The following is a 12891-nucleotide window of genomic DNA, read 5'->3' as shown; positions in this document are numbered from 1 at the left end:
TTGGGCCACAAGTACTTAAGCAGTTTTGTTGGTATAGCATCAAATAAGCAGGTTGTGCTTTTAGTAGATGTTACGAGTTTCATGAACACATCAAGTGAGATACTATCAAATTCTGTAAATATCCTTGTAGTTGTTGCAGTCCAGAAGATTGCCTTTTCCTTTCCAGAGAGGAACAAGTCATTTCTTCCAGTCTGTTGGAGCTGTACCTGTCTCCTAAATGGAATCAAAGATTGTTTTCAGTGCCAGAAAACACTTCCTACCTGAAAACGTTCATCCAAGTAACACAGATCCTTGGAGATATGTCCAACTTCTCATGGCTGGCCAAAAAGGACTGTACACCAGTCATCTGTCAGTATCATGCTATTGCTTTGTGTGACTGTTATGGAATGCCATGTAGGTTTGGAGGAACAGTTCCTGACTCAGTTCCTCTATAATCAGGCTGAGGGTCACTAGAGCACAGACTGTGTATCACCTGCTCATAGATTCCTTTTAACAAATGTCTCCATGTCTATCCCCAGTATCATCACACCTGCATTTCTGACTTCTTAACGCAGCTTGGAACTGCCACCAAGACGTGCATTATAAATTCCCTGGAAGATATTAAAAGTACTCTCCGAGCATCATGTTGGGGGTGCATCTCTGGATGCTAGAAATGGGATCCACCAACTCCTAGTGTCCAACTTTTTGCAAAGTCATCAAGCCATTTTAATCACTGTTGTCACATCCATGAAGACCAATAGATTTCTCTTAATGAGCCTTGTCACTATCTATGGCTGCATCGAAATCATCATCAGAGGAGTGTCACCTCTGTTGCATGTTTGTGAAGCTGTCATTACAAATAGTGTAGTCTGTGGGTAGACAGAGGCCCAATATCCATCTTCACGTTGGGTGGACCGGTTCTCTGATGTCAACTGTAAGTACAAGATATAAAGTGTTACATGCACAGTTGCATCCTCATAGTTATCATGCTTCAGGCAATACAAGTTCTGTTTTACTGCAGTTCTTCAATACTTTGGTTACAACTACAGTCACCTTGACCCATTTTGGTTTACTGATAAACACCTGCTCATTATGAGACAAACAGTGATACGAGATGCTGCTACAAAATGGAACCACATCCAAAGAATTTGTCCTTGAAAATGCAACACTGATCTCTAAAAGCCTGCTTGGACTCACCCAGTAAAACTTTGACAGAGAGAGAGAGAGAGAGAGGTTTTTGTATATGTTGGTGTTTTGTGAGTGAAACATGGATGCGATACATATTGCGTTGGAGATTTGCAACACTGAGTTTGACCTTGAACATATTTCAAGGTCAAACTCAGGTTACTGCAATGAAGTGAAATATACTTTCTCCACTGATACAGTGTCCTTCTAGAGACAGGCTTTGGACTCACTAGAGTGCCCCATTCTAGTTCATTTACATTCCAGGATTATTTCTTTAGTCTGCTGCAAACATGCACATCAGCTGATTCAATACTAATTCCTGAAGAAAGCATAATTTTGGGGTCTTTTTGGGTTTATTCTGTTCATCGTTATACAAATAGAGTGTTTATGAGTCTGCCTCAGTGAATGGAACATTCCATTTTTCACCTCATGAAATATTCTTTCCATTGAAAAAGCATTCATTATTTGTTTTATATAACACTTAACAATCCTGTAGTTCGTACCTGATGCCATGAATTGACTTCTTCCTGTACAGACTGCCGTCTACTTTCCTCAGTCCAGCGAAAAATCGTGACAGAAATTTGTAGCACTCAATCTGACAGCGCTTGTACTTAAGGTAGAGACATCCCAGTGAATACTGCAAGTGCTTCCAGACGGCTTACCACATACTCTGTTTTGTTGTGTTACAAGAATGAGCACCGTTAATAAAACAAACCCTGCCATGTTTGTTTTTATGCTAAGCGCCATCGCCGCTAGTGTGAGCACGCAGTAGTGGCTCCATGCAATGGTACAAAACATATGGAACCAAAATTGCACAGTAAATGGAAACAATCAATGGAACACAATGGTAAATAGTATGAATGTCACATGACATACAAACCACCAAATGACAAGGATCTATTCAGGCATTATATTATCTTTATTTCCATAAGGACTTGCTATGAATCGGGGCATCGTTTACAGAACAGAAAGCAGAATTCTTTGTTTTATACTGTACACCGATGGTTTGCTGCTCAATCAGGAATCGAGTGGTTCATTTGATTTAAAGCACCAGGTGAAAGCATAAATAAGTCAGCAGGCTGAATCTTTGACCATAAAGATTTGATTCTTTTTGTGTCCCCTTAAGATGAGATCTTTGATATACATCATGAATTACTCATGAATGATACATCACTGCAGCACACACAATTACACCCTCATGTTAGCACGGTTCCAGCTCCCTCCTCTTCAGTGTCCTCGTACATCTTAGTCACCCTGAGGGTTTAGATCTCCCTGCAGAATCCTCACTGAGTCATTCTCATATCTCCTTCACCCATTTCCTTTGGATGGAACATGTAAAAAATGGTTGCTAAAAATGGTCAAGTACTTGATGTAAGTTTCACAGGTTGAAGTTCACATGAAGCGTCCGTGACAGAGTAGATGTGTGAGGCTGTGTTTGCGTCTCTGTGCAGATGGCAGTGACAGCGGGGTGGAGGCGGAGGAGGTGCAGGAGGACCGCATCAAGTGTCTGAACAACTTGGCCGCCACTCAGTTCAAACTGGGCCACGATGACGAGGCTCTGCACACCAGCCGTGACGTTCTGACCCTTGAGCCAAACAATGTCAAGGCCCTTTTCAGGACGGGGAAGGTGAGGGCCCATCCTGTCAGACACACCTTTGAGCAGCATTTGAGCTTCATCATCAGATATATGGAAATTACTGAAGGAAAGTAAATATAATATTAATTTCGTGGGGGGGGGGGGGGGGGGGGGGGGGGGGGGGGGTGGGGTGGGGTGGGTGGGGGGGTGTGTGGGGGGGTTAGCTACTTTATTGCTTTTTGCTTTCCATTTTGATTTATGGGTTTTCAAGCTTTGCTATTACCGTTGCTTTTCAATCTCTTGCAGCTCTTGTCAGACAAGGGTGAATACAAAGAGGCCATGGAGGTACTAAAAAAGGCCTTGAAACTGGAGCCTGCCACTAAGGTGAGATAGTGTTGGCAAGGACATCCAACAGCTGTCACACTGTTTCTTCTAAATCTGTCTGTGCATTCCACACCTCATTCTTCTTATCAATATTACTGCAAAAACCTATTGTCCCATCTAATCCACACAGAAGAACATTTTTCATTTTCACTGCAAACCCTCTCATGTTCAATCAACATTTTCAGCATAATGTCAGCTTTTCAGTGACTTACTGGTGTCTGTGCACTGAGATGGCGATTAGTTGGATCGAATTACCTGTAAAAGCTTCTAAGATGTCTTTGGTTCTAGGGCTCTTGGGAGTAAATTATTTGTTTTCCCTCAAGATTCTACTCATAACACCATATAATGATAACATGACAGTTTTTTTTTTTAAGTTTTTGCAAATTTATTAAAAATAAAAAACTAAGAAATCAAATGTACAGTAGTGTTCAGAATATAGTAGTGCTATGTGACTAAAAAGATTAATCCAGGTTTTGAGTATATTTCTTATTGTTACATGAGAAACAAGGTACCAGTAGATTCAGTAGATTCTCACAAATCCAACAAGACCAAGCATTCATGATATGCACACTCTTAAGGCTATGAAATTGGGCTATTAGTAAAACAAAAACAAACAAACAAACAAACAAAAAAAAATAGAAAAGGGGGTGTTCACAATAATAGTAGTGTGGCATTCAGTCAGTGAGTTTGTCAATTTTGTGGAACAAACAGGTGTGAATCAGGTGTCCCCTATGTAAGGATGAAGCCAGCACCTGTTGAACATGCTCTTTGAAAGCCTGAGGAAAATGGGACGTTCAAGACATTCTTCAGAAGAACAGCGTAGTTTGATTAAAAAGTTGATTGGAGAGGGGAAAACCTATACGCAGGTGCAAAAAATTATAGGCTGTTCATCTACACTCAACAAAAATATAAATGCAACACTTTTGGTTTTGCTCCCATTTTGTATGAGATGAACTCAAAGATCTAAACCTTTTTCCACATACACAATATCCCCATTTCCCTCAAATATTGTTCACAAACCAGTCTAAATCTGTGATAGTGAGCACTTCTCCTTTGCTGAGATAATCCATCCCACCTCACAGGTGTGCCATATCAAGATGGTGATTAGACACCATGATGGGTCGGTGTTGGTTTGCTCAGCCCTGCTGTTGACCAAGGCAGGGATGTACATCTGGAGCTGGTCCCCGGGCGCCTAATGGCGACTTCTGCTCCTACTGGCAATTAGGATTGGGTTAAATGCGGTAGACACATTTCATTGTGCAGGGAACATGTTCATGTTCTATATTGTGCATATGACAATAAATTTCTTTGAATCTTTGAATGATTAGTGCACAGGTGTGCCTTAGACTGTCCACAATAAAAGGCCACTCTGAAAGGTGCAGTTTTGTTTTATTGGGGTGATGAGGTGATGTTCTTGGATGTATGGCACAACAATGGGCCTCAGGATCTCGTCACGGTATCTCTGTGCATTCAAAATGCCATCAATAAAATGCACCTGTGTTCTTCGTCCATAACAGACGCCTGCCCATACCATAACCCCACCGCCACCATGGGCCACTCGATCCATAACATTGACATCAGAAAACCGCTCACCCACACGACGCCAACACGCTGTCTGCCATCTGCCCTGAACAGTGTGAACCGGGATTCATCCGTGAAGAGAACACCTCTCCAACGTACCAAATGCCAGCGAATGTGAGCATTTGCCCACTCACGTCGGTTACGACAACGAACTGGAGTCAGGTCAAGACCCCAATGAGGACGACGAGCATGCAGATGAGCTTCCCTGAGACGGTTTCTGACAGTTTGTGCAGAAATTCTTTGGTTATGCAAACCGATTGTTTCAGCAGCTGTCTGAGTGGCTGGTCTCAGACGATCTTGGAGGTGAACATGCTGGATGTGGAGGTCCTGGGCTGGTGTGGTTACACGTGGCCTGCGGTTGTGAGGCTGGTTGGATGTACTGCCAAATTCTCTGAAACGCCTTTGGAGATGGCTTATGGTAGAGAAATGAACATTCAATACACGAGCAACAGCTCTGGTTGACATTCCTGCTGTCAGCATGCCAACTGCACACTCCCTCAAATCTTGCGACATCTGTGGCATTGTGCTGTGTGATAAAACTGCACCTTTCAGAGTGGCCTTTTATTGTGGGCAGTCTAAGGCACACCTGTGCACTAATCATGGTGTCTAATCAGCATCTTGATATGGCACACCTGTGAAGTGGGATGGATTATCTCAGCAAAGGAGAAGTGCTCACTATCACAGATTTAGACTGGTTTGTGAACAATATTTGAGGGAAATGGTGATATTGTGTATGTGGAAAAAGTCTTAGATCTTTGAGTTCATCTCATACAAAATGGGAGCAAAACCAAAAGTGTTGCATGTACAATGATCTCCAATGATTTAAAATGGACAAAAAAAAACAGAGACGCATGGAAGAAAACGGAAAACAACCATCAAAATGGATAGAAGAATAACCAGAATGGCAAAGGCTCACCCATTGATCAGCTCCAGGATGATCAAAGACAGTCTGGAGTTACCTGTAAGTGCTGTGACAGTTAGAAGACACCTGTGTGAAGCTAATTTATTTGCAAGAATCCCCCACAAAATCCCTCTGTTAAATAAAAGACATGTGCAGAAGAGGTTACAATTTGCCAAAGAACACATCTGACTGATGAGAGTAAAATTGTTCTTTTTGGATCCAAGGGCCGCACCGCAGACAGTTTGTGAGACGACCCCCAAACTCTGAATTCAAGCCACAGTTCACAGTGAAGACAGTGAAGCATGGTGGTGCAAGTATCATGATATGGGCATGTTTCTCCTACTATGGTGTTGGGCCTATATATTGCATACCAGGTATCATGGATCAGTTTGGATATGTCAAAATACTTGAAGAGGTCATGTTGCCTTATGCTGAAGAGGACATGCCCTTGAAATGGGTGTTTCAACAAGACAATGATCCCAAGCACACTAATAAACCAGCAAAATCCTCTTTCCAAACCAACAAAATTAATGCCTCGCAGATGTGAAGAAATCATGAAAAACTGTGGTTATACAACTAAGTACTAGTTTAGTGATTCACGGGATTGCTAAAAAAGCAGTTTGAACATAATAGTTTTGAGTTTGTAGCTTCAACAGCAAATGCTACCATTATTGTGAACACCTTTTCTACTTTTTTTTTTTTTTTTTTAACTAATAGCCCAATTTCATAGCCTTAAGAGTGTGCATATCATGAATGCTTGGTCTTGTTGGATTTGTGAGAATCTACTGAATCTACCGGTACCTTGTTTCCCATGTAACAATAAGAAATATACTCAAAACCTGGATTAATCTTTTTGGTCACATAGCACTACTATTATTCTGAACACTACTGTACATACGTATTCATAGCCTTTTCTCAATACTTTGTTGATGCACCTTTGGCAGCATTTACAGCCTCAAGTCTTCTTGAATATGATGCCACAAACTTGATGCATCTATCTTTGGGCAGTTTTGCCCATTCCTCTTTGCAGCACCTCTCAAGCTCCATCAGGTTGGATGTGGAGCATTGGTGCACAGCCATGTTCAGATCTCTCCAGAGATGTTCAATCAGATTCAGGTCTGGGCTCTGGCTTGGCCACTCAAGAACATTCACAGAGTTGTCATACAGCCACTCCTTTTTTTTTTTTTTTTTTATAAATTTGCAAAAATCTATTAAAAAAAACTTTTTCACATTGTCATTATGGGGTATTGTGTATAGAACTTTGAGGAAAGAAGTTAACTTCATCTGTTTTGGAATAAGGCTGTAACATAATGAAATGTGGAAAACGTGAAGCGCTGTGAATACTTTCCAGTTGCACGGGAGCTTCACGGTAAGTATATATTGTCGATTCATACAACATATGGATGTGTTAGTTAAGGTGCTGATTTGCAGACTACATTTGTGTCAAAATGGTAGAATGCCCAAAAGGTATCAGTAGATTAGGTGCATATGAAATTGCACTGCATCTCATTTAAATTCGGGGGGGGGGGGGGGGGGGGGGGGGGGGGGGGGGGGTACTTGTTGAACAAGTACTTTCACGAAACTCTTTGAGCATAATGAACCAGGAAAATGAGGATGTACATATGATCCCGTAAACCACCTCCTGTTCAAGCCCTGTTCCATCTTGCTCATGCAGTTAATCTGCCAAATCCTTCACAAAGGATCTGGCAAACTACACATCTAGCAGATCACATTGCTCACATTTGTCCAGACCAATCCAGTTTAAAACTCTTTCTCTCTCTCACACACACACACACACACACACACACAAATTAAATATTGTGACTATATTGCTGGAGAGAAACTGTTTACTCCAAATAAATGCAAGAAAGAATCCTTGTCATCCTTTCCAGCTACAATATATATTTTATACTGTGTAATTAAGATACCCACTCTTGAGGACCCGTCATCATTGCACAAAATGAACAACAATCTCACTTTGTGGTATTTAGTAAAGCCTGGTTATGCTCACTGCTTAAAGACTATATAGTGTGCACGTCAATCAGCTGGTTTAGCCACCATTACCAGTATTATCATAACCTGACCTACAGGGAAGGCTGCCAGTCACAAATGCTGCGTGTCTGGTCTCGTCTAGACAAAGTGAAAATATCTACTGCTCTGGTAATTGCACCCTTGTCTAAGTTTGGAGAAACCTGATTTAGCTGCACTGTGAGAATCTCCTTGCAGTTTGCAGCCTTTTGTGCAGGGGGCAGCAGCAAAATAACAATGCATCTAATAAGTAATGTTTGAAAATAATTTTATACTTTGGAGGTTGCCCATTTAACATTAACTTTTTAAGTGTTTGCACCTTTATGCTGGCACTTGTTGGACAGTTTCAAAGCGGCAACTTTATCCCTGTTAGTTAGATGTTTTGGGGGTCATCCCGTTACTCTGGTCAAATTGAATTTATTCGGTGCATTGTTTATTTAGAACACCAGCACCGCAGCAGCAACCGATTGGATGGGGCAATAGCAGCTCATGCAGTGGGCATATTTGAGGCCAAGTATGAAGTGACTGGGAGACACCTCCAATTCTGAGGGCATGTTCCTCTGTTGGAAAAGGCTGGATTGTCCCCTTTGGGTCAGGGGAGAGTCATTGCCCCAAGTGGAGGAGTTCAAGCATCTTAGGGTCTTGTTCATGAGTGGAAGTAAAACGGAGTGCGAGATCAATCAATGGATTGGGCTGCATCTGAGGTCCTGTGGACACTGTATCAGACTGGAAGGCAAGGCAAGGCTCTCAATTTAAACTCCTATCCTCACCTATGGTGATGATCTTTGGATAATGACAAAGAACAAGATCACAGACACGAGGGGCAGAAAGAGAGTCCTCTGTTGGGTATCTGGGCTTACACTCAGGGACAGGGTGAAAAGCTCTAATGTCTGGGAGGAACTCATCAGTAGAGCTGCCGCTTCTTAACATCGAAAGGAGTCAACTGAGGTGGTTCAGACATCTGGTGAGGATGCCCACTGGTCGTCTCCCAGCCGAGGTCTTCCAGGCACGTCCAACTTGGAGGTGGCCCCGGGGAAGACCCAGAACACACTGGAGGGATTATATTTCCACATGGAAACTACCCATGAAATGTTTTTGTCTGCACAGTGGTGATAAGAAGTGGTTTACTCTAAGTTTTTATGTATTTTCCAACAATAATAGCTGGTTAGCTTCTGCTTCCTGCGGTGTAAATGAATAATGATGCACCAATTAATTTTTGTTCAGACTGAAAAGGTGACCAAGACACCTAAAAACGGAGCCTGGATTGAAAAATATCAAACATTTCCTTTAATGTTCAACCTTCAGACATGATTAATTATAGAATGCAACCATTTAAAGATGTCTCAAACTTTTTCTTGTCTTTTCAGGCAATCCATGTTGAATTATCTAAACTAGTGAGAAGACAGTCGGGAGGAGCAGCTAGTCAGGAGTGGAAGGCCAAACCGGCACACATACTCGGAGAGAATATCACACCTTTTCTAATTCCTTCAAAGAAAAAGCCCTCTGTAAGACACAAAATATTCTCACAACTGTAACATACTTTGTCTGATTAAGATTTGATTTTTGGTTGGTGTTATTTTGTTCTAGATTTCCTGGAAGTTTATACTTGGAGCTCTGGTGGTGGCTTTGGGCAGCTTAGTGATGTCGCTCGTTCTGACGGCGAGAAACTGATTAACTACAGAAAAGCAAGTTTGAGCTTCTGTTCACTTTAGTCAGAAGAAGCATCTTTTATCTTTTACTGTGAAGCAGATGTGCAGCGACAAATGGTTAGCAGTGCTGATCCTAAAGTTGGATTAGCGGTAGAATAACATTTCACTAGAGGTTTTAGACGGTTGTCAGAAAAGTGAAGACTGTAAACTCATAATACATTTTGAGAATCCTGCTGTTTGTTTTTTATTTGGAAAAGGAGGGTAAAATTAATAAAAGTTCAAGAAAATACATTACTGAACCTGGATGTTTTTTTTAATAGGAAAAGAAAAACTAATTGTTAAAAAAACATTATAAAAATAATAATCTAAAGTTAAAAGGTAGTAACCGATATGGTGAGACATGCAGTAAAAGTTAAAAAAATATTTCCAAAGTTCAGATACCAACACAAATCAATTTATTAAGTGTTTAATTAGTGACTTTATCACAGCTTAAAGTGCTTAAATAAAAAAGTAAACATGTTTATTCATGTTTGATGAACAAATTTTACAGAACCTGGGTTTCTGTAAATCAATTTAACTGTCAAAACACACTGTATATAAAATAAATAAATACAAAACTATATCTGCATGTGCATTTGATCCTGTGATCTTCCAAAAATAGAAACCTTCATTTTTGTTCATTAAGTTATTAAAAATACACAAAGATATTAGTTTTAAATGATTTAAGGCTTACAGGGGTCAATCCTTTTCAGCAAGCCAATATAGGTCACCAGGTGTTTTTTAAAAACATATTCAAGTTGAAAATGTAAGTACCACCAGGTTAAACATCCTTAAAGAAGGAGACGAAGAAGGAGGAGGAAAAAAGGGGGAGTGGCTGTTCAGTCTCACCATCTCTCTGACAGACAAGGCCTTCCATTACGTGCGTCACAGGAAAGTAAAACGAGTCATTCCACAGCTAAATGTTAGCATAAGGATGTGTAAATACATAGGAAGACCCATGGGAATTTGGGGACATTGAACATGAAATTACAACCATATTTATCCATAAAAGGTAGATTAAATATATCTGGGTTTGAACAATATAACCCCTTTAAAAAGGAAAACATGGAAAACCAAAATAACATGTACATTTTTGATTAAATGACATAGAAAATCACTGTCGCTCACTGCTGTGTCCCACAGTGCACCACAGCATCACCGCTTACACTCGGCAGCAGTCGCTGAAGGTCTTCTTTGAGCTGGTTGAGTTCAGCGTTATCGAAGAGACAGACTGCTCCCTCAGGTTGACATCTTTCTTTACTTCTCTGTAGAAAGGGAACAAAAAACTTTTTTTTTCCCACATCTGAAGAAAGCCATTAACTAACTTGAACCCTGGTGCTCTCCTACCTCGCTAAGTGAAGCACCGCCTCAACAATGTTGGTTCCCTCTTTGGCGCTAGTTTCGCAGAACAAGGCACCGTATGCCTGCAAGTAAAATATCAACAAACTTAAATGGACTCACTTAACTAAGAGACATGGGCCCAGGTTTATGAAGGGGTACTGAAAAACCTGGGGCTAAGTCAAAATACTTCAGGCATCCTGCTACAAGATTTTCAGTCAATCAAAATTGGATGAAAATATCACAGGTTTGAGGGCTTGGGGGAACCTACAGTTGTATGCAAAAATTTGGGCACCCCTGATGATTTTGCTTTATTAATCACTGGTTGTGTGAATCAGAAATGTCAGTTAAATAAATCATATAGCAGACAAACACACTGATATTTGAGAAGTGAAATTAAGTTTCTAGCATTTACAGAAAGTGTGCAATAATTATTTAAACAAAATTAGGCAGGCACATAAATGTGGGCACTCTTGTCATTTTATTGATTTGAATACATTTAGCACTAACTACTGGTACACAAAACTGGTTTGTAAGCTCAATGACCCTTGACCTCCTTACACAGGTGAATCCAATCATGAGAAAGGGTATTTAAGGTGGCCATTTACAAATGTTTCTCCTCTTTGCATCTCTTCTAATGAGTGGCAACATGGGAGCCTCTACACAACTCTCAAATGACCTGAACAAAAGACTGTTCAACATCATGGTTTAGGGGAAGGATACAAAAAGCTATCTCAGAAACTTCAGCTGTCAGTTTCCACTGTGAGGAACATAGTGAGGAAATGGAAGACTGCAGGCACAGTACTAGTTAATGCCTGAAGTGGCAGGCCAAGGAAAATCTCAGATGAGCTGAAGCGAAGGGTGGTGAGAACAGTCATAGTCAAATTACAGACCTGCTCCAAAGACCTACAACATGATCTTGCTGCACATAGTGTCTCTGTGCATCATTCAACTATACAGCACACTGCAGAAAGAGATGTTGTATGATGCTGTAATGCAGAGGAAGCCTTTTCTGCGTACACGCCATAAAGAGAGTCGCTTGAGGTATGCTAAAGCACATTTAGACAAGCCAGGCTTATTTTGGAATAAGGTGCTGTGGACTGATGAAACTAAAATGGAGCTATTTGGACATAAGGGGCGGTACAGTAGTGTTCAGAATAATAGCAGTGCTATGTTACTAAAAAGATTAATCCAGGTTTTGAGTATATTTCTTATTGTTACATGGGAAACACGGTAACAGTAGATTCAGTAGATTCTCACAAATCCAACAAGACCAAGCATTCATGATATGCACACTCTTAAGGCTATGAAACTGGGCTATTAGTAAAAAAAAGTAGAAAAGGGGGTGTTCACAATAATAGTAGCATCTGCTGTTGACGCTACAAACTCAAAACTATTATGTTCAAACTGCTTTTTTAGCAATCCCATGAATCACTAAACTAGTATTTAGTTGTATAATCACATTTTTTCATGATTTCTTCACATCTGCAAGGCATTAATTTTGTTGGTTTGGAACCAAGATTTTGCTGGTTTACTAGTGTGCTTGGGGTCACTGTCTTGTTGAAACACCCATTTCAAGGGCATGTCCTCTTTAGCATAAGGCAACATGACCTCTTCAAGTATTTTGACATATCCAAACTGATCCATGATACCTGGTATGCAATATATAGGCCCAACACCATAGTAGGAGAAACATGCCCATATCATGATGCTTGCACCACCATGCTTCACTGTCTTCACTGTGAACTGTGGCTTGAATTCAGAGTTTGGGGGTCGTCTCACAAACTGTCTGCAGCCCTTGGACCCAAAAAGAACAATTTTACTCTTATCAGTCCACAAAATATTCCACCATTTCTCTGTAGGCCAGTTGATGTGTTCTTTGGCAAATTGTAACCTCTTCTGCACGTCTTTTATTTAACAGAGAGACTTTGCGGGGGATTCTTGCAAATAAATTAGCTTCACACAGGCATCTTCTAACTGTCACAGCACTTACAGGTAACTCCAGACTGTCTTTGATCATCCTGGAGCTGATTAATGGGTGAGCCTTTGCCATTCTGGTTATTCTTCTACCCATTTTGATGGTTGTTTTCTGTTTTCTTCCATGCATCTGTTTTTTTTTTTTTTGTCCATTTTAAAGCATTGGAGATGAATAGCCTATAATTTTTTGCACCTGCGTATAAGTTTTCCCCTCTCCAATCAACTTTTTAATCAAACTACGCTGTTCTTCTGAA

The 12891-nt window shown here is 40.7% G+C and overlaps 2 protein-coding genes across 2 annotated transcripts in view; one reads left to right on the top strand and one right to left on the bottom strand.

Moving 5' to 3' along the window:
• The window catches only part of fkbp16 (FKBP prolyl isomerase 16), a 90848-nt gene extending 81543 nt beyond the window's left edge, over positions 1-9305 (top strand). The window contains exons 5-8 of the mRNA XM_034176532.1: positions 2616-2791; positions 3047-3124; positions 9002-9139; positions 9222-9305. Coding sequence (XP_034032423.1) covers positions 2616-2791; positions 3047-3124; positions 9002-9139; positions 9222-9305 — 476 coding nt within the window. The remainder of the gene's footprint in view (positions 1-2615; positions 2792-3046; positions 3125-9001; positions 9140-9221) is intronic.
• Positions 9306-9721: 416 nt separating this feature from the next.
• Positions 9722-12891, bottom strand: part of zgc:162879 (ras and EF-hand domain-containing protein) — a 42284-nt gene continuing 39114 nt past the window's right edge. Inside the window, exons 16-17 of the mRNA XM_034176531.1 lie at positions 10670-10746; positions 9722-10587 (exon numbers count right to left, since the gene is read on the bottom strand). Of these exons, the coding sequence (XP_034032422.1) occupies positions 10485-10587; positions 10670-10746 (180 nt within the window). The 3' untranslated portion in view covers positions 9722-10484. The remainder of the gene's footprint in view (positions 10588-10669; positions 10747-12891) is intronic.

The sequence above is a fragment of the Thalassophryne amazonica genome, chromosome 8 (assembly GCF_902500255.1).
Source record: "Thalassophryne amazonica chromosome 8, fThaAma1.1, whole genome shotgun sequence".
In the NCBI taxonomy this organism is placed as follows: Eukaryota; Metazoa; Chordata; class Actinopteri; order Batrachoidiformes; family Batrachoididae; genus Thalassophryne; species Thalassophryne amazonica.
The sequence above is the reverse complement of the archived record's forward strand: the minus strand, read 5'-3'. Positions and strand labels throughout refer to the sequence as shown.